Source organism: Dysidea avara, chromosome 5, assembly GCF_963678975.1.
Source record: "Dysidea avara chromosome 5, odDysAvar1.4, whole genome shotgun sequence".
NCBI lineage: Eukaryota > Metazoa > Porifera > Demospongiae > Dictyoceratida > Dysideidae > Dysidea > Dysidea avara.
This window is the reverse complement of record NC_089276.1, coordinates 25,276,006-25,303,963: the sequence shown is the minus strand read 5'-3', so window position 1 is coordinate 25,303,963 and position 27,958 is coordinate 25,276,006. Positions and strand designations below refer to the sequence as shown.

Sequence of the window (27,958 nt, the reverse complement as noted above, 5' to 3'; positions counted from 1 at the left end):
ATTTTCTGCTGACTGACTGTTTGACTGACTGTATGACTGACTAACTGATGACTTCAGACCAGCATACACTGTAGCTCAATACAGCTAAGGCTACATGCTTGATGTGTTTTTACTGTTTAGACGTTGCTTTAGCCCGACAGGTGCCTTTAGGCATACAGCAGTGCATACAATGCATGCATCATGGACTTACTTTGTTCTCCTTTGAGTCCCATTTCTTTTTTGCTGACAGTGGTGAGTACAAGGTGTCAGTAGTGCATCATGGCTTTCCCATGCTGACTATTACATGTATAATGAGAATCATCCATATGTATTTTCTGTAGTCACTTGATTGGTGGCAGAGGTACTTCTCTTACTGGTATTTTTGTAACATGGTGTAACATGCTAACACAGCCGAAAACGAAGTGTAATGGCCATGGCCACTTCTTTCAGTTAACATTCAGATGCAAAATAAATTCTATGATATGTCTGATACCATTCTTTATATTGATGAGGTATGTGTGGGTTCACCAGTCATAATTATGTTACAAAAAAGTACACAAACAAGTATAAGGAAAAATTCCTAATTTTTCCTTATACTTGTAATATACCACTTAAGGTGGTGCTGAACTGATTAAGTGTAGCCATACACAGTTAATGACTGCAGTGAAGCATCCCAGAGGACAACCACAACAAGCTCTACTGGCCAGGCTACTGTTGTTGATACAACCGTTATTCACACTTTAAAGATATCAGCTTGTCACAACTCACGTTAATTCTCACTGGTGAACAGCACCAGCTGTCATCACGTGATTACTGTTATACTTTAGCATACCCTGGCTAGTCACACGGTCTTAATAACTTGAAAATTATTCACCACAGACCATCAAAATTTGATAAAGATAATTGGTAAGCGTTACTCTACAATAATAAGCTTTGAATTTTTGCAATTTGGCCTTGATAGGGTTGATAGCCAATGTTGCACTCTACAAGGGTGTGTTGTGTTTTCACTATAACTATCAGTAAGACGGAAAAGTGTAGAATTGTTCTACAAGGAGAGGAATTGAAGTAGTTTAGTGCTAGGTTGTTCATTGACCAAGTATCATACAGTACGATAGTACTGTATAGTAGGGACCATAAAGGAGTAGGCGTGGCCCACGAAATAATATCACCCAAAAAACAGCCTCAATTTCCCCTGACGACGATGAGGCAGTATTGGTTAGGTAAAACTAAGCCCAAACAAGCTTTCAGATTGACCCAAAATGCTTTCAATAAGTTGCTACATAATTTTAAAAATAATTTATTTAACAGAATTTTCTACTGACTGACTGAGTAAGTATGTAAGTAACTGACTGACTGACTGATGCCTTCAGACAAGCGTAACTCGATAACGGCTAAGGCTACGGGTTCGATTTTTTCACTGTTCGACGTCGCTTCGGCCCAACAGGTGCCTTTTGGCATACTGCAGTATGTACAGTGCATTCTTCATGGACTTACCAGTTCCCTCCCCAGTTCCCTCCATTCATCTTTGCTGACAGCGAAAAGTGTCGATTTGGCGATAGCACGCAATGGCTTCCCTTCGTAACGGAAATCATCTGTATTTTTCATAGTGGTTATTTTGATAGCAGAGGTGCTTTTGTAACAGTTCTTGATTCGTACTGCTGTGTGACGGGTTGAACATAGCCGACAACGAAGCGTAATGGATACCTCACTTTTCAGACGATAATTGGTATAACAGGGGCACGCTAACTGGGGCGCGTGGCACCATTTCTTTCGGTATGCATGGATTGCAGAGGTGGTTTTCAAACAGTTCTTGATTCGAAATGCTGCGTAACGGGTTGAACATACCTGACAACGAAGCATAATGTATACTTCACTTTTCAGACAATAATTGGGGCATGCGGCACCATTTTGGATGCGGTATGTGTGGGTTCACCAGTCATAATAATTATTTACAAAAAAGTTAACAAACAAGTACACAGAAAAATTTTCAACTAGAGTAGGGACCATAGCACATCGATAAAAAGTATTGAAACAAGCTGGATTAGTGCACAATAATAAATCACAGTAAAACAATAAGAAGTGTTATATCCCTACTGTGCTCAAGATACCATAATGGAAATGCACAGTAGGGATATAACACTTCTTATTGTTTTACTGTGATTTAATATCGTGCACTAATCCAGCTTGTTTCAATACTTTTTATCGATGTGTTATGGTCCCTAGTCTAGTTAAAAATTCCAAATTTTTCTGTGTACTTGTTTACAACAATCAGCTGAGCTAAATAGGTATGAAATGAAGGCGTGTTATTTTATAAAACTTTGTAAGCTAAAGCATCACAGGCTATCACAACAGCTTTTTAGGCATAGATTAAGTTGTACACTAGTGGAGTTTTGGTCCAGCTCATTAAGTGTATGCAAATTTGTTTTGTTTAGTAACATGGATTATGTCACTTACTAGTAACTAGCTTATCATACAAGGACTCACCTCTCCACACTGGACTTTAGCAATGAACCCAGAGTTCTGCAGTTCCATCCAGTTGGCCTCATACAGTTTGGGGCCAATCAAGAAGTTCAGGTCTTGAATCTTGTCATCTTCTCTGACCAATGTAGCTGTGAGACCTAGCTTGCAGTGTGCACTGACAGCTACAAGTTGGTGTATAAGTAATACATACAGTAGTAATGATACAAGGACTGTTATATGTTATGTATTTGACAGATTTAATAGCAACAGAATTCATCCAAGTGATAAATTACAACTATACCTACAGGTTTTACATATACTTGGTAGGCACATGTACAAAATAAACAAAGAAGCCAACAACAGCTAAACTCCATTACCTGATAATACTCTTCTGAACTTGTCAGCTGGTATGGTCTGTACCTCTGTACATCAGTATATCCACAATGTTACTATTATGAGGTCACTATAAGATCTTACCATCCAATATCATCATCCCCCACTCTCTGCCTTTGAGGTAATCCATCACCTATATTACAAGACTAACGATAAACAGTAGCCTGTCCCCTAATGTGATACTACCTTTTGTGATTCATAGGATCTCTCCTGAGTATAAGACACCATGGAGTATGTGCTGATGATGATCTGACAACCATCCGGCTTGTTCTTACTATCTGATGTAAACCGACATATCAGTGAGTCATCAATAGTAGACCATAACTTGAACTGTGAAACAATATATCACCAGTAATGGTGGCTTTCAAAAATACAAAATGTACAACATACATAACACACAGAGGGATAATCCACCACAGGACACCTATAACAGGCCTCTTGTTTGTTATAAGAAACAGTTCCAGCTCTAGAAACCACATAAATGACCCAAACCTGAGCTTGTCTTCAATGTCTCACCATCTAGACAACTAGGCAAAGAACAAGGCTCAGTACATCAATTGCCAGCACCAAATAAAGATGGCCAACTACTACTACAGTAGAGTGGTTACCAACAAGAATGAGTTGGGGAGGTGGGAAAGTTAAAGCTCAGTGGTATAGGCAGCAAAGTTTGTAAAGTGGTGGGACACAGTGTGAGCACAAAATTAAGAACCAGCTGTAATACCTACTGTATGTGGGACTAAGAGGAACACAGTAGCTATTCATCCTGTATAATAATGTAACATCTTCGTAAAGGGTGTGATCACATCAGCTGTTCAGTATACATGTACCTGGCACCATATAAGGACATTAACAAGAATTTTTAAACCAGACACACACCTGGTTTACTCTGTGTGTGTGTGCGTGCGTGTGTGTGTGTATCTACCTATCTCTGTTTGTCTGCACGCACCCACGTGAGAAAATCGTTAATGGTGAAAGCAGCTTGAAGGTAAAAAAAGTAAAAGCAAAATGAAGTCTGTATTAAACTTCCGAACAGGTGCTCTGAGGCGATTTCTTTCCGGCAGTCTGAAATACGGGTGTGGTGACTCTAGTGAATTACATTTCCTTTGGGTTTTATAGGCGCTTAACAGCTGAAAAACAACGATGCAAGCCTTGTAGACTACCAGGAATAGCCTATCCCTTGTTGAAAGGGGTCATGTCCCTTACGTAAATGAATGAAAATGAAAAGTAGCTTTGAGGTGTGAAATTTATGGGGGAAAAACACGATAGTCAAACTATAAATATAAAACAGTTCCAAAACCTATTGGCTAAAATAATAAAATAGTAATACATAGTTGGTTAATTCCACATGAGTTAGTTAGCTGCATGGCATCTCGTTTTTAGAAGTAGCACACCAATTTGGTATTCAACATTATCAGTGATTGGCCATACACCCCCTTCAAATAAACACAACAAATACTGTTGCCTCCAAGACTGCTATTTTACTACTACTACATGCTCTTTTTGCCACAGTAGAAGATTCAAAGTATACTTTAATTTAATAAAATAACACAATAATGTGCTGTGCATATACAGTAGGTCTACATATAAGCCACACAGTGAGTAATACATGTTTGAGTAATATAATATAAATATAGCATCAAATAAACTACAATATATCAGTGCAGTGTATGTGAATAACAATGTAACTACAGCTGATACATATTCACATCCAAGCAGTCCTTCATGGTTGTGGGGCAATCGAGTTGACTTGGTTCATCCTCAGAGATCTCTTCAGACACCTCATCATTGGTTCTCGGACTTGTCGAAAGTACAGCCCATATGCAAGTACATCGGAAAATGCTATTACAAAACCTACGTTAGGAACAATTATATATTCCATGACCTCATGATATATTTGTGATTTAATGAAAAACCTACCCAAAATATGTAATGGTACAAGGAACAGACTAATCAATACACTGCAAGAAATGACCACAAGTAATGTGATGATTGGCTTCATGTTCCGTCTGATGTTGCGTTGTTTTCTCCCTAAGGCTACAACTTCTGCAGACTGGCTACAGACCCCTGATAACCTTGTTTCCTTTGCAATTTGTTTACGAATCTGGTAAGCTTTTACGGCTAAGTAAATGTTTAGTGTTACTGAAAGAATAGACGCTACTACTATTGGTGCTACGAAGGTGACAAAAAATTCAATGAAACCAGTTCCTTTAAAAACACAAGCCCCATATTCTGGCACATCAATGACACCATCAGTATTAAAAATAACACTGCTAATAGTAGGTATGAGAGCTAACAGCCACACACCACTGATAATGGCAGCAATCGCACGAGGTGTCATCATTCTCTTATGCTTGAAAGGAAATGTCACAGCTATCACCTTATCAGCTGCTATTGTCACAAACGATATATTGGTTACAAGAGCTGGAAGGTTCCCAAATTTGTACAACATGCAGCTAAAAACATCCTTCATCCCTAATTGAAAACCAATCACCACGGTACCAGAAAACAAGCAGACACAAAGTGCATATATCACGTCAGATATTAGTAGATTAGCAACAAATAGATTATCAGGTTTATGCAAACTCCTTGTAGTTTTGATAGTATAGACCACCCAGGCAGTCAGTAGTACAATGATCAGTGTAGCAGTCAGTTTGAACACCAAGGATAGGAAGGTAACATATCCTGGTAGAACAGAGGCTTGATCATCTATCTCCCGATTGGTTCCTGAGCCAGAGTAGATCATCCCACTCATTTTCTGTTCAGTGTGAGGTTCAACAATAGAATGTCTCAACTTCAAACCACACACACAGTGGCACACACTAAACTGAAGTGTTGCCAGCATGTAACATTATTATAACAGTAGCAGAGGAAGCTTTGTAGTCTTAGCTCATGGAGAGTGATAGTTAACACATCTTATTTGTTATGGATAGTCATGTACAAGTTAATTCAGCTCCCTTTAACATTATTTACTGATTGACGAGGAGCTACATGAAGCACCACTATCTTTGCTGGATCAAACGCAGATATCTACCCTGCATGATCAGTCAATTATCTGCTGATTACCAGTTTCCTAACTATACTGTACAACACTACACTTAATGCAGTTATCACATTAACTTTCTGCATATTCTAGACATACAGTAGTATATTCCCGAGACAACATGTAATCAATTTGAGTATAGTAACTGGTCATCATCACTTAACTTTCCTGTCAATGACATTGCTTCACAAATGGATAGACATGTCGCGTAGCACAAAATATTGTACTTTGCATGGAAGGATCAAAGCACCAAAGTGTATTGTATTTTTCATAAAGTACTCACACAGCATGATTGATCGCATAAGTGACATCGTAATCACTAAAACTATTCTACGGTAACTAGCTACCTATTTGTTCTACAACTAGAAGAAGGTAATATATGAACACTTACTAATAGCCTAATTACTGAAAATTGAGTACTCCTCCAAGGAAGATGACTAGAAAGTACAAATCCCTTAAAGTACTGTCTGTGCTTATATGTACAACATTACAGCACTTGGGCCCTCAAGACTTATACAGCGTTCAACTTCACTTCATGTTTCTTGACACACACCCCTATTATCCATACACATGTGCGGCAGTGTTTTGCATACTGGCAGCTCACAAATTCAGCGACATATGCACTACTGTCAGCAACAAGACAAGTTACCAAGTAATTCACCACCTTAGATCAACAGAAAATGGGCAGGTCTAATCACTCATCATGGATTAGTACTAGTTAATTTAACCTCTTACTACTTTACTTTGCACTATTGGTATAACAGTTGGATGACAATATATACAACAAATGTGCAAATCTATGGATTGGATTCCTAACCACTACAGAGTACAGACCACTACAGATTCTATCCTGCTTTGCTTTTAAAACACTCCTACTAAAACATAAGACACAAGTATAAGAAAAAAATAGGAGTTTTAAGCTAGAGTAGGTATCAACTAGGATATAGTGCACCAATAAAAAGTACAGAAACAAGTTTGAGTTAGTATATTATGAGTCTTATGACAGCAAATTACTGTAACAAAAGAAGTGAATATCTATACTGTGTTGTGGAGTTTCCATAATTGAAATGCACAGTATATGGATATTCACTTCTTTTGTTACAGTAATTTTCTGTCATAATATACTACCATATAGCTGGTTATTTTTGAAGGTTTTTATTTCAGTAGAGGTCCTTCTCTTTGAAAATAAATTCCCAAATCCTGTTGTCCTGTTGTTCTTCAAAAATAAGTTCCCACAAGTAAAAGTAACATGCTTTCACGTGATCAAACAACAAGTATTTGCTCGTGTATCCTTTACAAGTTTATTATTAATACACAGTTGAACAGTATCATTACTGTTATTGTTGTTGTTATTAGTGCTTTACAGTGACCAGCACTGAAGGTCTGACAGCAACATGTGCTGCAACCTTAGGATTACCTAACCTAATTTCAAGGACTTAGACTTAGTGACTTATAGCTGAAAAGGTGTAACAGAAAAGGGGCCAAAGTAAGGAAAAAAATTCCTCCAACCCCAGGATTCAATCTGCAGGTCACCCAATGTCTAGTCGGGAGTCTCCTCCAGGAGGGATGGATTTTCTTCCTTAAACCTAAAGTATTTATAAATATTTTAGGCTTACTGCATCAATAGCCTCTAAACTATCCAGAATGGCCATTGTTGGGAATCCATGCCATCTGCTGCTGTACCCTGATTGAGCCGACGATTGCCTCGCCAGTGGCTACTAACTACTGTAGTTACTCCACTTATAACTCTGTCTTCTTTCCAGTGTGCAAAAGTGGGGATTATTCCGTCCTCGATTCCATCAGTAAGGCAAGCACACGTAGACTCTATGTAATTTGTGACACAAATTTCTATTTGCTTGAAATCCACCTGTACTTCAAAATATGCATTCTTCAAAATTAAAACCTTCGAAATTCAGATTTTACTGTTCCTACAAAAATTTCTGGTTCGAAAATAACCAGCTATATGGTAACTCAAGCTTGTTTCAGTACTTTTTATTGGTACACTATATTCTTCTAGTTGATCCCTACTCTAGTTTAAAAATTCTTATTTTTTTCTTATACTTGTTTCTGTTCCTTTTATAGAATTGGTGATCAATCTACGTAACTAGTTTGTTTCATAAAGATGAATTGATGTAGCTATGGGAAGTCAATCAAAGAAGATGCCATCAATTTTTTTAATGAACATAAACTGTAACTTTGCACATAGATTGGTGTACTGATATTCTACAACAATTGATTTAATTGATTGATTTACACGCCTTATGGTTTAAGACAAATGTACAGGAAATAAATAAGGGGCCTAGACGCAGGGGTACCAAGAAGCTTTAAAGCAGCTGGAGTCCTGACAAGGCAAATACACACACAAAAAGAAACAAAACACACACATACATCAATTTAGAATTAATCAGTTTAACAGATCTCACAGTTCTAAGGAGTGAGTATTGAAAATTCTGCATGAGCAGGATATTGCAATTCTGGTAGCTTGATCAAACAATGGCTTAATAGCTCTGGATGGTAGCTTACATGCATGAGATACGCTGGTCAGCGTCGCAGGTGTAAAGTGCCGGCAACCAATTTCAATTGTAACAAGCTGGACATACAGGCCAGTACATCAGTGTTCTGGTCATAGAATGAAATACTGGCCTTAGTACAAAGAACTTGCACAGCAAAGCAGTGTGTTAAGAAACGAAAGCGATTAAACCGTGCCGATTATAATCAGCATGTCCCTGTTCTACTTCGCTAAGACACTAGTTCTCTGTGAGTGCTATCCCACTAGAGACATGTGAGAAGGCTAAGAACAAGTTCTTATCCACCTGTCGTCTGGAACAGTCAGTTGCACTCAAACACACGAGACTAATCAGCACGTACTTGTTCTACTTTGCTAAAAACAAGTTTTTATCCTACACCCATTGTCTGGAACAATTGGTTGAACCCAAACACACAAGAAAAACAAATGTACCGAAAGTCAAGCAGCACATACTAAATAAATTATTAGCAGGAAGCCACTAATGCACTATCGTGAATAAATGAATACCTTGCATTGTCAGTGAAAAGAACTGGGTACAAAGGAAAGTCCATGATGCGTGTATTGTAGTTGGTGAAAAGGCACATCTTGGGATTGAACAGTCAAGATATCAAGCCCATAGCTATATCCATTGTCGAGATATGCTTGGCTGAAGGCATCAGTTAGTCAGAATAAAATTCTACAGTACTAAATTAAAAAAAATTAAAATTTCATACAAACTTATTGGAAGGGTTTGGGGTTGGTCTGAAGACATTTTTGGGCTTGGCTGTGCCTAACCAATACTACCAAGTTGTCATGAAGGGAAATTGAGGCTGGTTTTAGGTGATATTTTTGGCTGGAAAAAGCCCAGTTCTGCAAGATCCCTACTATACAGCACTACCATACTATATGATTCTGTTGCAGTTATCATCCAAACATAAGATGTAATTACAGTAGAACTACCCAAATCTTTGAACCCTTAATAATACCACACACACTGAAAAGTGACTGCTGTATTAGAGAATTTTATTCACTGGTGTGGAGTAAGTGTATGTTCTATTAGAGTAACAGAGCCATGTATATATGTATATAATATAAAAATGAATGAACTTCATTAAGCAACACAAGTTCACTTATTTCAACACTTTTGTGATTAAACTGGTAAAAAGGTGTTCAAATAAAGGAGCTCCACTGACCATTAACTCTTAAAGAACATGATGTGAAATAGCAAAAGGTATTCTACTGAATTTGAATATAATAAATCAAGCAGGTAAACTACATATCCTAAAAACTCCATCGATATTTTATAACTAACATGATAACAAATGCAGGCTATTTTTTGAATTTGGTGGCCAGCTGTTAGTTTACTTAAGTAAACAATCATACCAAACATAAAGGTGTATATGAAGATAACATTACCTGTGATCTCCACTGTTCCACTGCCACAGCTACAAAATGGAAGTCAACAATGCAACATGCCAACAATACTACAGTACATAATGGTAGCTGGTCATACTATAATAATAGGCATCACATTAACAAGTGTCATCATTGTGTACACCTTACATGTATGTTAGTAAATAAACTTGAGTAACAAGTACTATTATGGTAAAATACATCTACAAATGATAGCTGGAAAAGTTTTATCAGTAAGTAATTTATTCATGCACTGACTGTTCAATTAGAGTATTTGCTGACATTTACGCTCTCTATCAGCAATGTTTTGTTCTCAAGGAGCCAAAATTCACATGAAAACATCTACTGTATAACAAAGATTGCATGGGTACAATTAGACAGTATATCTCTTTGTAAATACTGAAATTAGAATACATTTACATACAGTACAGTAACACTTACCTGAGGTACACAAGACCATACAATTTTTTCTAACAGTACAAGCAGCAGTGACCCCTACCAGTGTCTTCCCAGCACCTGTTACAACAATCTATACCTGATGTGATAGGATGTCCCCAGCTCACCACATGGCAGTACTATCACTCCTGATCTTGCTCTGCCATTACCAAACATCTTACGAAGACTCTTCTCTTGGTATGGCCTCAATATGGTTGTTGGCTTGAGGTCCATCCTGGAACACAATCATGTACTATCAAGACAGTAAGAAGTATTCATACAGGGTGTGTGTGTGTGCGTGTGTGCGTGTGTGTGTGTGTGTGTGTGTGTGTGTGTGTGTGTGTGTGTGTGTGTGTGTGTGTGTGTGTGTGTGTGTGTGTGTGTGTGTGTGTGTGTGTGTGTGTGTGAAAATAAAGCCATTGATCCTAAAGTAACTATTCACTTTCCTTTAATGCATGTATTAATATCAAGTACAGTAAGTGAACTATATAGAGGAGCATACCCCAGTTTTGGGAACACATGGTATCCTTAATGTTGTGTGTGAAATTGTACAAATTATATTACACAAGAATCCTTAAACTACTCCACAATCAGTGTTGAAAATTTGAATTAGGCACTTGCATGTTAACAGTTAGAAGGCTACTAAAAGTCTGTAGTGTCAGAAACATTACTATTGACTGCAGAAAAATTCTAGACCAGATAGTAATTTGGTTCCCATACAACTTATAGTCTAGGCAAGACACCAAGGATCACACGGCATATAGTTATAAGATTCTTACTATACTGTATACAGAACTTACTCCACATCAGGATTAACTGTGTCATTACGGAAATCATACTCAGCCAACAACGGATACTCCATCTCTATACACCTACAAAGAAGCGACACCAATTCATGCTTCAAAACAAATACCAAATTTTAAATGAAATTTGGATATACCAGCAAAAGCAAAATACAGCGTAGTCACTAGCAAGCAATATACACACATACTGTAATATATTACCTCTTCTGTAATGTCTCCAGCATTTCTTGCTTGATTTCAAATGAAACAACTTGACCCTGAAAATATATGGTAATGATGCATGTTATAATCTGGAGAACACAATTATCTTAAGTCTCAAAACAATATTGGAAATTTCAAAAATAACTATAAATTACTCTAACAGAGCAATCACTAGCTGGACGACAACTAAACACTTAACCACCTAATGTACTGTAGTGACAGTACATGTATTATGTACCTGCATCAATAAACTCCAGGGTCTAGATGGAGCACGCAATTATATTCATTTGTATCACCAATACTGAGCCAAAACTACCACAGAGTTGGGACAAATTCAACTTTCCGGTTCTTTTAACAATAGCACTAGAGATAAACATCCTAGGTGAAAGCCTGTGAGTAGCAGCAATGATAATGCTATCACTAAAACACTTATAACAGGTTTGTTACAATGACTGAAGATGTGCAGTTACTGCCAAGTCCATTTCACAATTGAACAGAAAATAACAAGCATGTAGTAAAACACCTTATCATTGTAACTATTGTCATAGGCACGTACTTGTGACTGACAAAATATATGCAACAAGACATTTTAATACAACAGCCAATAACAAACACTCTAATAGAACAGTCGCCAAACATGCTGTACTTAACAAAACAGTCACCAAACAGTCACCAAACATACAGCAACAAATGTTCAAATAGAAAAGCTACCAACTGTAACAAAACGGGATAATAGATAATTCAATAAAAATTAATTTACTGCAACCACTCTAATAGAACAGTCACAACATGTTATCAAAATATTCTAACAGAACAGTTATGATCTTCAGTTGCAACACACAAGTCACCTCTTCATCATCCTCTTCATCTTTGTCCATCCTCTCAACAAAGTCATGAATATCATTAGGAATAGCAGTAGTACCAGTATCATCATCCTATATGTATGGACAAGTTGTATACAATGGTCAAAGCCAGCTGTAGTTGGCGTTGTTACCTCTTTTGACTCATCACCATTTGTATCCTCCTTCTTCTTGCCTCCTCCAAACTGTGCATGTGTTATGTACCACATTATTCATCAGTTGTAAATAATACCATGAGGTATGACACATTACCAACAGAACATTCAATAATATGGTATGAAAGAGTATAAAAGGTTCAGGGATGTATAAAACAACTTGAAGTGAAAGAGAAACACAACCATTTTTTTTCTGCAGCCTACGTGTCTACCCTCTCCATATCATAACCCATAGATACATGTATATTACCTGTATGGCTGCTAATGGAGCAGAAGGTTGGATCACCAGCTCTGACTCATCCTCCCCAGCTTCAGGAATCAATCTGGGAACATAAGTAAAGCAACAAAATAATCTTGAAGATCATGGAAGGATTTAAATTATTAACTACAAAATAGGCATGTGACAGCATTACGATGTTATACCCACACAAAATCACTCCATGGTAAAACTGCTGCATAGCTGGATGTTGAGACGGATAGTGCAAAAGAACTAGCAGCTAAATGGCATTCCATTTAATTATCAAACTCTTGCTTGCACTTATGGAAGGCCATCCTAGATCACAATTTTATATTCCAGTGTACCAGAAGATCAAAGGCATACGATAAGGTGATAATCACCAGCTGTAATACTTAAAATTATTAGTTAGTAGTTGAGGGGTGCAAATTAAACAGCACCTGTGCAGGGTTCATCAGGAGCCCATACCGTAATTGTCATACACCCTGTAAGTATACAAATTACAAATATCACACAGTACGATACTACTGTATAATAGGGACCACAAATGTGTGGGTGTGGCCCATGAAAATACATCACCAAACACTAGTCTCACTTTTCCCAAACGATGATGAGGCAGTATAGGCTAGGTAAAACCAAGCCTTCAGATTGACCTGAAATGCTTTCAGAAAGTTGCCATGGAAATTTAAAAAAACAACAACTATTTTAACAAAATTTTCTAGTGATTGACTGACTGACTGACTGATCATGACTGGCTGATGCCTTCAGACAAGTGTAACTTGATAACGGCTAATATGCTACGGGCCTGATTTTTTTCACTGTTTGATGTTGCTTCGGCCCAAGAGGTGCCTTTTTGGCATACAGAAGTACATACAATGCATGGACTTACCAGTGTCCTCCTTTGAGTCCCATTCATCTTTACTGACAGGGAAAAGTGTCGATTTGGTAGTAGCACATGATGGCTTCTCTTTGTAATGGAAATTGTCCGTATTTTTCAATTAGCACTTTGATTGCAGAGGTGCTTTTCAGACAGTTCTTGATTTGTAATGCTGTGTAACGGGTTGAACATAGCTGACAACGAAGCGTAATGCATACTTTGCTTTTCAGACAACAATTGATGTAACTGGGGTGCACGGCACCATTTCTTTCTTTTGATGTCACATGCATGGATTGCAGAATTGGTTTTCGAATAGTTCTTGATTCGTAATGTTGTGTAACGGGTTGACAACGAAGCATAATGGATACTTCACTTTTCAAACGATAATTGATATAGCTTGGGCACGCAGCACCATTTCTTCCTTTGATGCAGTATGCACATAGGTTCACCAGTCATAACAATTATTTACAAAAAAAAGCTTGTAAATAATTGTTATGACTGGTGAACCTAACAAACAAGTACACAAAAAAATTTGGAATTTTCAACTAGAGTAGGAATCATAGCACATCGATAAAAACTGAAACAAACTGGAGTAGTGCATGATATTAAATCACAGTAAAACAATAAGAAGTGTTATATCCCTACTGTGCATTTCCATTATGGTATCTTGAGCACAGTAGGGATATAAAACTTTTTGTTGTTTTACTATGATTTAATATTGTGTACTACTCCAGCTTGTTTCAGTACTTTTTATCAATGTGATGTGCTATGGTCTGCCTACTCCAAATTTTTTTTGTGTACTTGTGTTATTATACAGTAAGTCCTGGTCCTCCATTACACCTACAATTTAAAAACCTAAACCTTCATATCTAAACATAACAACATAGATTTGTTATACATACTACCTTGTAGACTGGATTACTGGATCCTTCAGTAACTTCTGCAACACATCCTGCATGGTAACATGGATACGTAGTATTTACAATTATCTGATGCCTACACAGAACTACTCTAATAGAGCAGTCAATGTGTTACCGACTTAACACTGATGGATAACTCACCACATAGGAGCTCTCCACAAAGTACCTGTTGTGTTTCAGCACCAGCTTCACTTTGCCATAGCTCAATGTGCACAACTATTGTATTAACAAGAGTAAACAATGGTAAGCACATGAGAGAAATGATTTGTACATACAATGATAGCAAAAATGTGCTAATAATTGGCTTGTAATACCAGTATATGAGTATATATGAAGAAATTAATAGTGAGTACTATACATGCCCCTTAAATACACCTTATGTGTCTTTAGTATCAGGATTGAGAAAGCAGCACTGTAAGCTGTTGTATTCCACTGGGAACATGGATATGTGTTTTTAAATAATACATACTGTATATACCATATTAACAGCAAATAATCAAGGATTATTAAGCACTACCCAAAACAACTCAAAGACAAGAAATTTCAATTAATTGAAGCTCCCTTAGCATTAAAATGGCTAACACGCTAGATAACAACTACAGTACTGCTAGAAGCAAGTGAGCACAGAATGCAAGCATGTCATGAACAATCAGGACAATGAGTTAAGCTGCATGTAATCTCAATGTACATACTGTAATGAACTGTACTATTCCATCAGGTATGGAGGTCTTGCTGAGTCTCTTCAGGTACTCAATAATATCAGCAGTCTACAGTAAAGAATAAGACATCAACATTTTACTGTTAAATTACATGTATAATTATAACCTCACCTGTAAACCAACTGACACAGCTGCATACAATGAGTATGCAGTTAACCTGTGAACAAAAAAGATCATGTGATACTGTAAGTACTAAGTGAATATGCTGTGTAATATATACAGTAGGGTTTGGAGCTGTAGTTTAGAGATTTGCAGAGGTAACAAAATTTAAATAATCACATCTGATCATTTGCTCTGACCTCTGGTGTACTAAAATCTGCTTCTACAAAGATGCAGAAATGTTAGTGGGTTTATATACAATTGCTACACTTAATCATGACTTTGTCATCAATATAATTCAAAAAGCTCAGTCTCACTTCTAGCTCCTCTTTCAGAACAGTCATTCTCAGGTTAAAAATATATCCTCAGGCTATGGTACCTAAATATGTGTTTCACCATTTCCTTCAAACCATCATGCCTAAGTTACAGTTTCTCATTAAAAAACTGTTTGAGAATGACTTGTAAGAGAATGATTTAGGTGTTGGAGAAGTGAAAGCAGTACGGAAAGTCCCTCTGGCACCAGTAATCATCATGGAGACAACCTCAAGATTTAATCACACATTCAGTGAGAGTATTCCAGTCCCCCCACTCAGAGTAAGTCACCACTTCAGAGAGGAACATGTGGTTGCCTTATCAGATGTTTGAAGAGCCCACTTCACACACAGGGGAGAAATTGTTGAGGGTGCAACTCTGGGAGGACAGTAAAGAATAAAACAAGGTAGTTAACTGGGGGATCTTAAGCTCAAAGCAGAGAGAAGCTCATCCCCTAATAACGTGGCCATGATGTAAGGTATGTTCACTCTCTCCCCACATGGTAGCATCATGCTGGACAGCTCCATACATCTCAAAACCTAAGGTTTCCCTTAAGGCCATCGACAAGGAGCTGGCTTCAATTTAGCTCACTTACTGCATCCAAGGTGACACAGATAAATACCTCAGAACAGATAGCTAACATAGCAACAGCAGTAATTAAATAAAATGCCAGTGCCTGGATTAGTCACCTCTGACACACTAAGGTGATCGGTCATCTCACAGATGAATAGAGGATTTCTTTCACTGGTTGAGGAAGGTTCAAACTTCGGATACATGTACATACGTATCGTCCTATCTGAGTTCAGCCAATAAATAAAGGAGCTTGTGGACAAAGTCAAGGCTATGCAACCCACTATAACTATAGCAAGGTTGTTTTAATAATATCACCAGGTCCAGTCCAAGTTAACTCACAAATAGGCAAAAGCAGAATTCCCAGAAAGAGAGCCACTCAAAGGATGTCCCAGAAATACACAAGGAACTAGTAACTCATATCATATGCACACACAGTGTGATCAACATAAGGAGCTCATCGAGGCCGTCATTCTCCAAACTTGATGGGCTACTGTACACATTACACCTTATGCTCTAGCCTATATCTTGTTGTACTTCAGATTTTCTGTAGTAGGTAAAAGCAGGCAATGTGCCACTGAGAAACTCTTGGAGAGGGACTGCAAAATTCTACCTTTTCTGGTCTTGAAGTGCTCTAGACTGATTTGAACTTTATAAACTTTCTATACCCCCTAACATTTTTGGGAGGTGGAGGCATTCACACTTTAAAGAACCTGCTGGGACAGTGAGACTACAACTTCAGGGATGAACACATCTACATTCTGTACATAAAACCATCAATTAACCCAGTACAGGGCAGAAAGCTTACAGTAAATGGTGAGATTACATTTTGGTAATCCACTGATATCAAGCTGAGTTATGCATTTCAGGGCCAGAGGGAAAATTGAGTTGGTCAGGCCACTGTATATGTTGAAATTGCTACTATATACATGATGTTGCCAATAAGAGGAGTTGCTGCACAGTGTGTGAAGCAAACTCAGTAAAGTGCAAAGCACGAACATTCTATAGGGGGTCTGGGGGCATGCCCCCCAAGGAAATTTTCAAAAATTAGACACTCATATATGCAATTTCAATGATATTTCACTGCTACACTGTACAGTAGCTAGTTATATAAATATGCTCTAGCCTATACCTTGTTGTTCTTCAGACTTTCTATACTATAATAGGTACAGTAGGTAATTGTAGACGTGACGTGACATACAGGAACACTGCATGATACTTACTATGGCTGTATCTGGGGGTGCAACCCCCAGAAGCTGTAGAATTTTTGCAATTTAAAGGCTTGAAAATACCTTGAAATTGATGCTAAAAGCAAATAAAACTAGCAATGACTTGCACCATTTCCCCCCAAATTTCACAGGGAACCCATGCAGCATGGCTCCCTTATAGAAAAGCCATAATTAATTTCAGTATTATTTACGACGACTAGGCTGCTAGCTAGCTGTATACAGTGAATTCACACAGCTACAATAAAAAGCCTACACAGCTACAAAAATGCACTATACTATACTGGTTTGTCTGGAAGAGCATGTGATGAAGTGAACGGATCATCACGTACATGTAGGCTAAGTAGCTCACTACAGTACTGGTGGACAATCGTGAGATTGGCATGATGTGGTGTGAGACTGAGACTGAAATTTGCTCAGTATCTCAACCGGACGAGTGGGTAGTTGAAGAGGACTGATTTTTACTCAAAATGTCATCCAGATCCAGATGGCCACCACCCGCTGCAATCATGTGATGCATGGGTGTATAGCTTCCTGCCACAGAATGAGGCACCTAGTTTGTCAATGCCAGCCCTTCACCCAGCCAAGAGTGACAAGCCAAGAAATACTAATGAATATTTTATGAAGATTGAATTGTGATTTAAGTGTGCTGGTAATCAAAGAAAGTACCTGCTGTATACGTGATCATTCCCACATGCCAACTGTTGATACTTAGAACCCACAATCATTACTGTACAGTAAGTACTATACGTGTAGTTTTGTGCTTTAGTCAGGCTGAGAAAGTATAAGTAACTACTCGTGCCATGCATTTTCAACAACATTTGTAAAATGTACGTGTGCATATGATCGTCCATAGATTGTATGACAGTGATATAGTTCGAGCTGGTCAGCTAGTTGGTCCAGCTCCAGATTATTGGTCTGGCTCAGGCCTGACCAACCAAACTGTCTCCTCCGGCCTTGAATTGTAGTAAACAAGACAACATGAGATTTCGTGCAAAGCTGCAATTGTTATTACAACTACATTACATGTTATATCGAACTTGACAGTATTAAAGTGCTATTACATTGACACATTGATTGAGGAACATATAAGAAATTTGAAATGATATGCAAACTTAATTACATGTACTGTAGGAAGCAAGATATCATGCTGAACAGGATAAAAACTCTCTGAGGACTGTTGCACTGACAGGAGGCAAGGGTGGCACATGAAGGAATGTTTTGGAGTTCACTTAAAGGTCAAGATGTGTGCTGCAATGGTGGCCAAGAATGCAAGCTGATGCAACTAGATGGTGTCAAGAATTATGTGCCACTCTCATAGTGGGACACTCTACAATGGTTGCTACTGGTGTTTACAGCAATGTTTTGAACATCATGAGCGTAACCACATAACCCATGTCAAGTATGTGCAACCAAAATGTAACCCCTGCTCTCTTATCACAGCTCTTTGGATAATTTTGTTGGCAATAAATTGTCCTGTAGTCTTGGTGGTAATAGTAATACAAGTGGTGAATAGGAGTACTTGAATGGACACACAATACTGCTGGGTTGTCATTAGTTTGTTTGCTCAACTGTTGCCATCTCACTAGCAGATGTCATGGCTGAGTCTTCTTACAACAACTACTGTATGATGGCGTAGCAGTAAGCAATGTTGGTGTCTGACGGGTGCCATTTTAACAAGTGTTAAAATGTGCTTAGTTCAACAAAATGCTATGTTACAGAGAGTATATAGTAGTATTATGGTAATGTTTAATGTATGAAAAAGAGAGAACTGAAAGTAGTTTATTTATCATGTCTGCATGTTGCCCAAAGGCATATTTACCATTGTACCATAATATAAATGGAAATACACAGCTCATATATACAGTTACACACTGTAATGTCTGACCGGTGTCCATATTGGGACATTTGTTCCAAACAAACATCATGCCAACTGTCCACTTTGCAGTGAACATATGTGTTCTATAATAGAAACCAAGAGTATTGAATGGCGTATAATCCCGTGATTAATGATTGCGTAGAGTAATATTGTTTTTGTAAAGATACAGATAGGTTGCGTCATACTGAAAGTTAACAATATTCTGTTTAAAATGGCGATAGGTTCAGGTGCCACCAGTGCCTCAGCCACACCAAGTGATGGAACAACTAATATTGGCAATGAAGTCAAGCGAAAGAAGTATATGACAAGGACAAAGCAGAATAGTTTAATTTCATCACTTAAAGTAGACATGCGCGTGCTGGTGGAGGAAGTTAGTGACGATTTACAGTCTCAATTTCCAGTCACTGAAACAGAATGCTGTCTCGTGGCAGCACTACTACCTATTATCGTACTGTATAGAAGGGACACATATATTAGCAACTACTTTGTGCTGCGAGGGCCAAACCCTTACTGATATCGTTGAGTACCACCATAACTTATTTGTAGAGCTATACGGCCAGTGCAACAAAGTTAGAAAAAACTCCTTTGTACAAATTCAGATTGATTGGAAGAAGTATTGCAGTGCATTTCTGTTAGAAGATGATTTAAGCCTGCAAACTATTGGCGTAGTGGAGGACCATAGTGTTTCAGACATTCGCCAGGTATGGTTAGAGTTTTGTGCTGCCAATAATACATCAGTGCCAATAAACAACCGTGTAATGATAATTATTTCATCTGGTGTTTACACTACTTTACTTGAACATGCTTCAAAATTATCCATTTCTAGCATTGAAACAAAGTCTCCATTAGAAGTACTGTAGTAACTGATGACAATGATGTTTACTACAGATTTGGTGGTGCAATGTTATGTGAAATGTTCAAGAAAAGGTACCAAAAAATAAGGACTGTGGAAAAGAGCAAAGAGACACACTTTCCCAAGAAATTAGCATTTTAAAGGCAATCAATACCAAAGATAAAGCAGGTATCCAGACTACCTCAAGTTCCATGACAGAGGATATATGTATTTTCCACATAAACTGTTCATACTGTTCCTCCGTAATATAGACTCAGTTGTAAGGAAGGCGGTAAATCCTTGAGGTTTTCAAGAATATGGAGATGATTTGGTTTAAGTATGTGTTCAGTATACAGTGGGATCTCCATTATCCAAACACCTGTGTGCCAGTTCAAATCACAAAGTGTTCAGAAAAGTGAATTAGTTCACTAATTGAAGTACACTGCTTTTGTTTTGATATACTACTCTAATAGAGCACACTTTATATGGAGCATAGTTGACAAAATACTGCTAGTAGAACAGCCACTTTGATTATAGAGTTTCTTCTGCTGCCACTCCAAATATGACCTTAAACGCTTACATGCTGAACACAGAACTTCATCAGACCCCTTCTCAGTCATTGATGCATTAGATGCCAAGCAAAACCATAATTTACAATTCACAGAATCTATCCATTGAACTGGAGTTTCAGCTTTCCTAACACTTTTCTTATTACCTCATAGTATTGCTGGTATGCATCAAAACTGATTCCTGGAGTACAGGGAGCTGGTCAAGTGTCTGACAAACTTTGTACAAAGTGTTTGCACATCACTAATGGTCTCCAAATAACCAGTTTCCCATTCCTTCATTAGCACATGCATTGAATAATGCTAGCCTTGAATTGTTATAACAATTCTATACCGAAGCGGTGGGTGATAACACAGATCATATTGGGTAATAACAAAGATGGGGGTGTGGTTGTCAGATGCACGTGCCATTATGAAGCTCAATTCCGGAAATAGAAGACTCTGTGTTTCGCAGAAGCTATGTACGCATAGTGGTGAGCTGCCTTTATTGTTGGGCAGGTTGAGCGACTGTTCAGCAGCCAAGTTAAGGGTGCCCATCTTAGTAAGTTGCCAAATTTTTCGCTAAACTACCACAGTCCAACGGCCAACTCGGGTTGCACAGACATTTTTGTCGTGATAGCTTTCTATACTTGGCCATTTCTTTTAAACACAAAAAGGTGATGGGAATACCGGGAACTACCTTAGTTACTCTGCTAGAGCACAAATACCATTATTGTCGATAAAATTAATGAATAATGTAAACAGACTTCTACAGAAATATCTGTGTTACTCTACACAATCATTAATCACGGGGGTAATACGCTGTTCGACACTCTTGGATTTTATTGTATACTCCTGACTTTAGTGCACTGATGAACAACACAGTGGTGTAATCACTGTACACATTACAGCGCTAAGATTGTAACTCCATAAGCATTCAGACAGTTTTGTGTGGTGAAAGAAGGATGACCAATGTTTCCATAATGAACGATCAGTTATTGACTGATTTTGCTAAGTCTATATTTAAGAAGCTGAATTTTCTTTTGGCTACATTCAACCTGGACATGGTGTAAGAGGTAAGCAAAGCAAATATCTTTTGTCCATGTACAAAGCACACGGTGGAGAAAACGTGTGGTTAAAAGTTATAAGATCCAAAAGGCCACTTGGAACTAATAAGGGATTAAGAAACAGTACTGCAGTAACCATGAAGAAATATCACGTGTACAGATAACTATGGATGAATTAGTAGAACGCCATGTATCTCTAAGAAGTACAGCTCAGAGCAAATAAGAGCGTGGGCTTGCATGTTTAAATTAAAGAAGCATGATTGATATGACACACCACCAACCACCAAATAAGCCGTAGTAAAGATAGCAAGAACAATATAAATTAAAACAATTTAAAATTCAAACAGATCATTAAGCCCTGGTAAAATAATTATCAAATGGCTCCATTTCAGGTATAAGAGTGCCTCAAACAAAGTCTGCAGAATCAGGCTCACAAGCTTTGCTAGTATCCAATGCAGACAATTCGCACATACATCAGGACACACTGATAAATGATCAAAAGTAAACCCAGCAACCGTAGGAAAATGCAGTTTTGGTAGTGTTACCATTAACAGTGCCTGTAGGGAGTACACAACCATGGGTGGAAATGGCTGCAATTTCTGATACTAATTGTCTAGAAACATATGGGTAAGACCCTTTAAGGTGTATCCTTGCAGATGTGATTTCTTGCATCAGTGCTAGTCTCATCTACCCATACAAAGTGATCAGCAGCCAAATGAGAAATGTTGGCTTGAAATATATGTACCCCAGTATTCACTTGCTCTCTTTCCAAAGCTATTGCTTGTACTTTCTTCCTTGTGCACCTATTTCTTTGCAAATTGTGGCATACTGTAGAGCCGTGATCACAATTTTCATGTACTGTAAATACATGTAGTGGTTCTGCATCAGTAATCCCATGATGAGCAATTCATAATATGTATCAAGCTTCCAGAAATCGTATTTAAACTGCAGGTATAAATATCAGTAGCTTTAAAATTGCTTGTAGATTGTATAAGCAGGAGAAGCAGCCCCTTAGCAATATCTTTCCATTCCTAGCCACTACAACACCCTTCCAACTAATATCATTTATATAAGCAGTTATCTTGCCAAGCTCAAAAGAAATCATGATAATGACCAGAATTAACAGTGTAACTATGAATTAAACTTTCTCCAACCTACGCAACTATGCAACTAACACGATTATCCTCATGGGGGACGTACGTCACACAATTTGAACACTGAACTAAACGACAGCACACAATTGATTTCACAATTCACCAAATATTAGGCACCACTGGCAGAATGATGGACTAGTATAGTGGTTGCTTGATATACTGCCAAAGACTTTATACAGTATACTGATCAACTACAAAGTACTTCACTCATTAATTATACAAAATACAATAAACAGACAAGTGTTGAAATAATTTTTTGTTTACTTCTCATGTATACCATTATACTGCAGTCCGAGTCATTTATCACTGATGTGTTTACTAAATACAACAGAAACTCCTCACCATCTTGATTAACAGCCCTTCCAAACTAAACTCTACACTTAGTTTCTCTGACAAACTACCCGTTGGATATCAATACTTAGTTTAAAAGTTTTCCACTGGGTTAGTATAGCTTTAATATAGCTTGCACTTTGTGTTACAAAGCAGCACACTTTACTGCCTTAACAAATGGTTATCTGCTCAACTTAAACCAAAATCAAGTATATCACATACATTGGCAACAGTTCTGAACCATGCTGTTCTGGTTTGCAAAGTATGGCATTTATTCACTGTGTAGTATGCCAACCATTGTCTTCCTCCAAAACCAATTTCAAGTACCTGTTTAGCTGCAAGACTAAGTAAACTCCTTAGGTGATCACCACACAATAATTACTGTGTTGAAAGCCTTCTTAAGAATTTAATTTTATATACACCGACAGGAGTGGCTTACACATGCAACCTAAAAAGATTACACAGAATAGTACTCAAAACTTGTGAGCCTTATTCAAGACCACAGCATATGTCAGTCAACCAGGGCAGTGAATTAGCCAATCAGTACTTGGTTTCTACCTGTAGGTGGTCCAAACACAGTTAAGTGTGCATACTGTATATGAAATTGGCATTCACAGAAGTAAGTACCCCTATGATGATTAGCAGTGTTGGGACGGTTACTTTTTGAAGTAACTAGTTACATATTACATATTACTTGCAAAAGAACTATTTAGTTACAGTTATATATTACCTAAAAAATAAAGTAACCACTAGGGGGGGGGGGGATTGTAAATTTATAAACAAGTAGAATAGGGATCAAAGTTGTGATTCTGAAAAAAAAACCGCGTAAACAAGAAGTAATAGGGATGGTGATTCACAACACTGACATCAATACAAGCCAAGTAGCTTGATTTGCGTACATTGAATTTAAGATTCCTATTTCGACTGTTCAAATAAAGCCATGCAGATATGGCCATGCAGATAGGAAGATGACTATTCATGTGTAATGGAACATATAATTTGTTCAATAAAATATTTTGTGAGCCCTTATAAATGCAGCTTAATTGATATTCAACGAAACGTTACAATTGAGATAATACCACATCAGAATTATGTACTGGCCAACATATATACATGTACAATATTACTGATTCAAGATAAACAAACTAATGACAACATTCTTCAACGGCTAAAGCTGTAGTACAAATAGTAACCAAGGCAGATATAGTAACCACATTGTGGCCTTTAAACCAAGACTATGAACAGGAAAACTACCAAAGAACTAGGGATGGGCGATATCTTCAAAAACAAATATCGACATTTTTTAAGCACATTATCTTGATAACTACTAATATTGCAATATGTCTCTTGAATAACTCATCCATATCAACTGACCTGCCAATTTCAAGAATGCTGATTTATTGCATAGTAGCTGGTTGTCAATACCTAGTGTTGTATGCCTGAGCTATAGCCATGATTTTTTTGTACAAGATGTTGCATCATACTTACCAAGGAAATAGCAACTATAACACATTGTACCTGTTACAGTGTATCTCGATATTATTTTTGCGCATCAATATATTGAATTTATCCATCTTATTGAAATATTGCCCACCCCTACGAAGAACTATTGCCAAGGAATTCAGTGAATAAATTAGGAATATGTGTTAAAACAAAGTGAACAAGCTGTACAAGGAAGTAATCACTATACAATAACAACTTTTAATAGTCAATCAACATGGCACCTACTATACATCATGCCAGAACAACAACACACAGCGTATAATACAGTCATACTGTGTCTTACAAGTGCATTCACGATTTTCTAAGTGTATGTGTACGGTACATATTAATACAAGACACATTCAATTACTTACTGAAACTCGTGGATGTGTTCTGGTCTACACACCGGCTACACAACGTCACACATAAAACACTACTACTATCACGATCATAATCACCTCAGCTATGGCAATGAGAAAGTCCCTAGCATGTTTATAAACAGGAGAAAATGCCTCCAAAAATATGTGACCATCAGGTGCCTGTAGAGAACATGCCATTCAAGTTGATAAGCAGATGGAGAAATACTCACTATCCATAATGGCCGTGAAGCATGATCTAAACGTAAATCCAACAACTTGGAATAATCTTTAGCACCAAATTCATCCTAAAACATAGTAGATTTAATACAATGTATAAATAGTCTAAACAGGATAGGCTTAAGCTTACCATATCAGCAGTCATTGATTCAGTCTGCATAGAGGCAGAGCTTGGCAGGTCCACTACCAACAATACACACAATACACAGTGTACTACCTCAACACACACAACTCACTCTCATATGACACATTGTCTGAGGTCTCCATTAAACTATCCTGTAGTAATTTATTGAATAATATAAAATGGTATGGTACAATAAGAGTTACCTCCAATGCTGCATATTTAGCTGCTGAGACGTCATCATCTCCTGTACGTGATTAACATGCATTTAGCTAGTGTACTCTAAATAATGCCCAATATCACGATATTTATTTTCATTGTCAATACAAGGAAGAAACAGTAATAAAATAACCATACCTCGGGCCCTCTTTCTTTTCTTTTGCTTTTTGGACATTTGATTTGCTAACAGATCAGTTTTACAAGATTAGTTTACGGAGTAGCAACACGGATCATTTGTACAATTCGCGGACTATTGCAGGAACTTTCATCCAATCAGATCGCTCCACGCTCTTTCCTGTTCATGCGCATGCCGTTGTAGCAACCTCGTGCGAACGAGCCGTCAGTTCCCAGTCGCGATGAAGGTCTCGATCGTATTGTTCTCCTGTTTCCTGGCCCTGGCCAGCTCTACTGTTTATTTTAAGGACACTTTTGAGGATGGCGGTAAGTTAGATCACTACCAGCCGTCGCCCAAAATGGAGGACATTTTGTATGTCTAATTGGAAGTGCACTGGGTGTTATTCGTGTCCACTGCATTGTGTGTGACTGAACTGAAAGACGGAGAGTAACCTTAAGTTATTTTGTTTGTAGAAGCGTGGTCGGACAGATGGGTACAATCCACGAAAAGGTCGGATTATGGAGCATTCAAATTGTCAGCTGGAAAGTTTTACGGTGATGCAGAGAAAGACAAAGGTGTGTTATCACAGTGTAAACATATTGAGAGTCCTCTACATATACACTACAGGAATTCAGACAAGCCAGGATGCCCATTTCTACGCCAGGACCGCAAAGTTCAATGAAGTGTTCAACAATGAAGGAAAGAGTCTAGTCGTTCAGTTCTCTGTTAAGCATGAACAAAAGATAGACTGTGGTGGAGGATATGTAAAGGCAAGTAACAGATGTGTGCTTGGTTGTTATAGATTAGTAGTGGTCACTCTGTTTTTATGACATAATTACTGTTTTACATAGGTCTTTCCTAGCACACTAGAACCAACTGAAATGGAAGGAGAGAGCAAGTACAACATCATGTTTGGTGAGTGATGCATTATCTATCTGTTATCTAATAGTTCCAGGGATTGATTTCTACATTCTTGCATGTTAAGGGTATCTACACTTAAGTGTACAAGTGCATATGCTGCATGTGTGTTCAGTCAATAGTAACCCTGAATTTATTTTAGGACCTGACATTTGTGGCCCTGGGACTAAGAAAGTGCATGTCATCTTCAACTACAACGACAAAAATCTTTTGATCAAAAGAGACATCACTTGCAAGGCAAGTACCACATCTAATACACCACCAACACAACATTTAGACACTTGTTCAGTTCACATTTGATGTACCTTTCAGGACGATGAGTTTACTCACTTGTACACATTGATCGTACGACCTGACAACACTTATGTGGTGAAGATTGACAACAAGGAAGCACAGAGCGGCAGTTTGGAAGATGACTGGGACTTTCTACCTCCAAAACAGATCAATGACCCTGATGCTAAAAAGCCTGAGGACTGGGTAGACAGCCCTAAGATGGATGACCCTGAAGACACAAAACCAGAAGTATGAGATTTCACATATTTTATTGTAAACAACAGTTTCCAATATGTATTTATAGGACTGGGACAAGCCAGAGTACATTGCTGACCCTGATGCTGAGAAACCAGAGGATTGGGATGATGAAACTGATGGAGAATGGGAACCCCCATCCATCCCCAACCCTGAATACAAGGTGACTTCACATCTCCAATGAGCAATGTTCACTCATTTTGTATTCCTACAGGGAGCATGGAAACCTCGTCAGATTGATAACCCAGATTACAAGGGAGAATGGGTACACCCACAAATTGATAACCCTGAGTATTCCCCTGATGAGAACCTGTACAGATATGAAGATTCTGGCTACATTGGATTTGATTTATGGCAGGTAAATGTTGTTACATATTTGGGGTGAACAAGAATGTGTTAGTGTTGGGTCCTCTCTACAGGTTAAATCTGGTACTATTTTTGACAACGTTTTGATCACAGATGATGAAGACCTAGCAAGCCAATTTGCTGAGGAGACTTTCTCAGTTACTAAGGATGGAGAAAAGAAGATGAAAGAAAAGGTGTGTGTGTGTCCATATTAACTCAGAAATACTGTACTGAATGGTTAACAACTACAGCAAGATGAAGAGGAGAGGAAAGCTCGTGAGGAAGCAGAGAAACTGAGAAAGGAACAAGAAGAAGAAGAGGGGGAGGAGGAAGAGGAAGAAGATCTTGAAGAAGATGATGGAGAAGATGACACCGACTATGAAGAGGTGAGAGATCCACCAGATAGGTCTTTATTCAGAATAATTCTATAACAAATTGCCATGTATAACTGAGTATCTGTTACTGTTCTGTGTTTACTCATAGGATGATGAGTCTGATGATGAAGCCCAGAGAGACGAGTTATAGGGGCCCTGGTGTTAGCTACAAGAACTATACATTAACATTTGAATAATGGTTCTTTTAGGATGATATTTTAATTTGTATTTGATGCTACAATGCATTTGT

General features: G+C 37.9%; 3 protein-coding genes across 3 annotated transcripts in view; 1 reads left to right on the top strand and 2 right to left on the bottom strand.

Moving 5' to 3' along the window:
• Positions 1-25,705, bottom strand: part of LOC136256052 (general transcription and DNA repair factor IIH helicase/translocase subunit XPB-like) — a 33,271-nt gene extending 7,566 nt beyond the window's left edge. Inside the window, exons 1-23 of the mRNA XM_066048973.1 lie at positions 25,567-25,705; positions 25,416-25,456; positions 25,325-25,364; positions 25,219-25,271; positions 25,082-25,156; positions 24,951-25,031; positions 24,867-24,901; positions 15,108-15,153; positions 14,970-15,044; positions 14,419-14,493; positions 14,263-14,309; positions 12,496-12,568; positions 12,225-12,275; positions 12,079-12,165; positions 11,231-11,286; positions 11,027-11,098; positions 10,355-10,461; positions 10,233-10,307; positions 9,795-9,823; positions 3,019-3,162; positions 2,917-2,965; positions 2,817-2,861; positions 2,464-2,621 (exon numbers count right to left, since the gene is read on the bottom strand). Of these exons, the coding sequence (XP_065905045.1) occupies positions 2,464-2,621; positions 2,817-2,861; positions 2,917-2,965; positions 3,019-3,162; positions 9,795-9,823; positions 10,233-10,307; positions 10,355-10,461; positions 11,027-11,098; positions 11,231-11,286; positions 12,079-12,165; positions 12,225-12,275; positions 12,496-12,568; positions 14,263-14,309; positions 14,419-14,493; positions 14,970-15,044; positions 15,108-15,153; positions 24,867-24,901; positions 24,951-25,031; positions 25,082-25,156; positions 25,219-25,271; positions 25,325-25,364; positions 25,416-25,456; positions 25,567-25,603 (1,551 nt within the window). The 5' untranslated portion in view covers positions 25,604-25,705. The remainder of the gene's footprint in view (positions 1-2,463; positions 2,622-2,816; positions 2,862-2,916; positions 2,966-3,018; positions 3,163-9,794; positions 9,824-10,232; positions 10,308-10,354; positions 10,462-11,026; positions 11,099-11,230; positions 11,287-12,078; positions 12,166-12,224; positions 12,276-12,495; positions 12,569-14,262; positions 14,310-14,418; positions 14,494-14,969; positions 15,045-15,107; positions 15,154-24,866; positions 24,902-24,950; positions 25,032-25,081; positions 25,157-25,218; positions 25,272-25,324; positions 25,365-25,415; positions 25,457-25,566) is intronic.
• On the bottom strand, positions 4,361-8,872 carry LOC136256056 (adenosine receptor A2b-like). Its single transcript, XM_066048978.1, has 2 exons — positions 4,750-8,872; positions 4,361-4,683 (listed from the first exon to the last, which is right to left on the bottom strand). The coding sequence occupies exons 1-2, from the start codon at positions 5,672-5,674 to the stop codon at positions 4,553-4,555; spliced, it is 1,056 nt and encodes a 351-aa protein (XP_065905050.1). The 5' UTR covers positions 5,675-8,872; the 3' UTR covers positions 4,361-4,552.
• Positions 25,706-25,707: 2 nt separating the features above from the next.
• On the top strand, positions 25,708-27,953 carry LOC136256055 (calreticulin-like). Its single transcript, XM_066048976.1, has 11 exons — positions 25,708-25,869; positions 26,017-26,118; positions 26,171-26,313; positions 26,395-26,458; positions 26,604-26,698; positions 26,774-26,983; positions 27,039-27,152; positions 27,204-27,347; positions 27,409-27,528; positions 27,586-27,720; positions 27,818-27,953. Exons 1-11 carry the CDS (start codon positions 25,785-25,787, stop codon positions 27,857-27,859), a joined length of 1,254 nt encoding a protein of 417 aa, XP_065905048.1. The 5' UTR covers positions 25,708-25,784; the 3' UTR covers positions 27,860-27,953.
• The last annotated feature ends 5 nt before the right edge of the window (positions 27,954-27,958 follow it).

Excerpts from the sequence above, each read along its gene's own strand:
- LOC136256056 (XM_066048978.1), bottom strand. The coding sequence starts at position 5,674 with ATGCTGGCAACACTTCAGTTTAGTGTGTGCCACTGTGTGTGTGGTTTG. Across the intron at positions 4,684-4,749 it reads TGTACCATTACATATTTTGG|GTTTTGTAATAGCATTTTCC; the intron begins GTAGGTTTTTCA and ends TTCCTAACGTAG.
- LOC136256055 (XM_066048976.1), top strand. The coding sequence starts at position 25,785 with ATGAAGGTCTCGATCGTATTGTTCTCCTGTTTCCTGGCCCTGGCCAGC. Across the intron at positions 26,119-26,170 it reads TGATGCAGAGAAAGACAAAG|GAATTCAGACAAGCCAGGAT; the intron begins GTGTGTTATCAC and ends TATACACTACAG. Across the intron at positions 26,984-27,038 it reads CTGAAGACACAAAACCAGAA|GACTGGGACAAGCCAGAGTA; the intron begins GTATGAGATTTC and ends ATGTATTTATAG.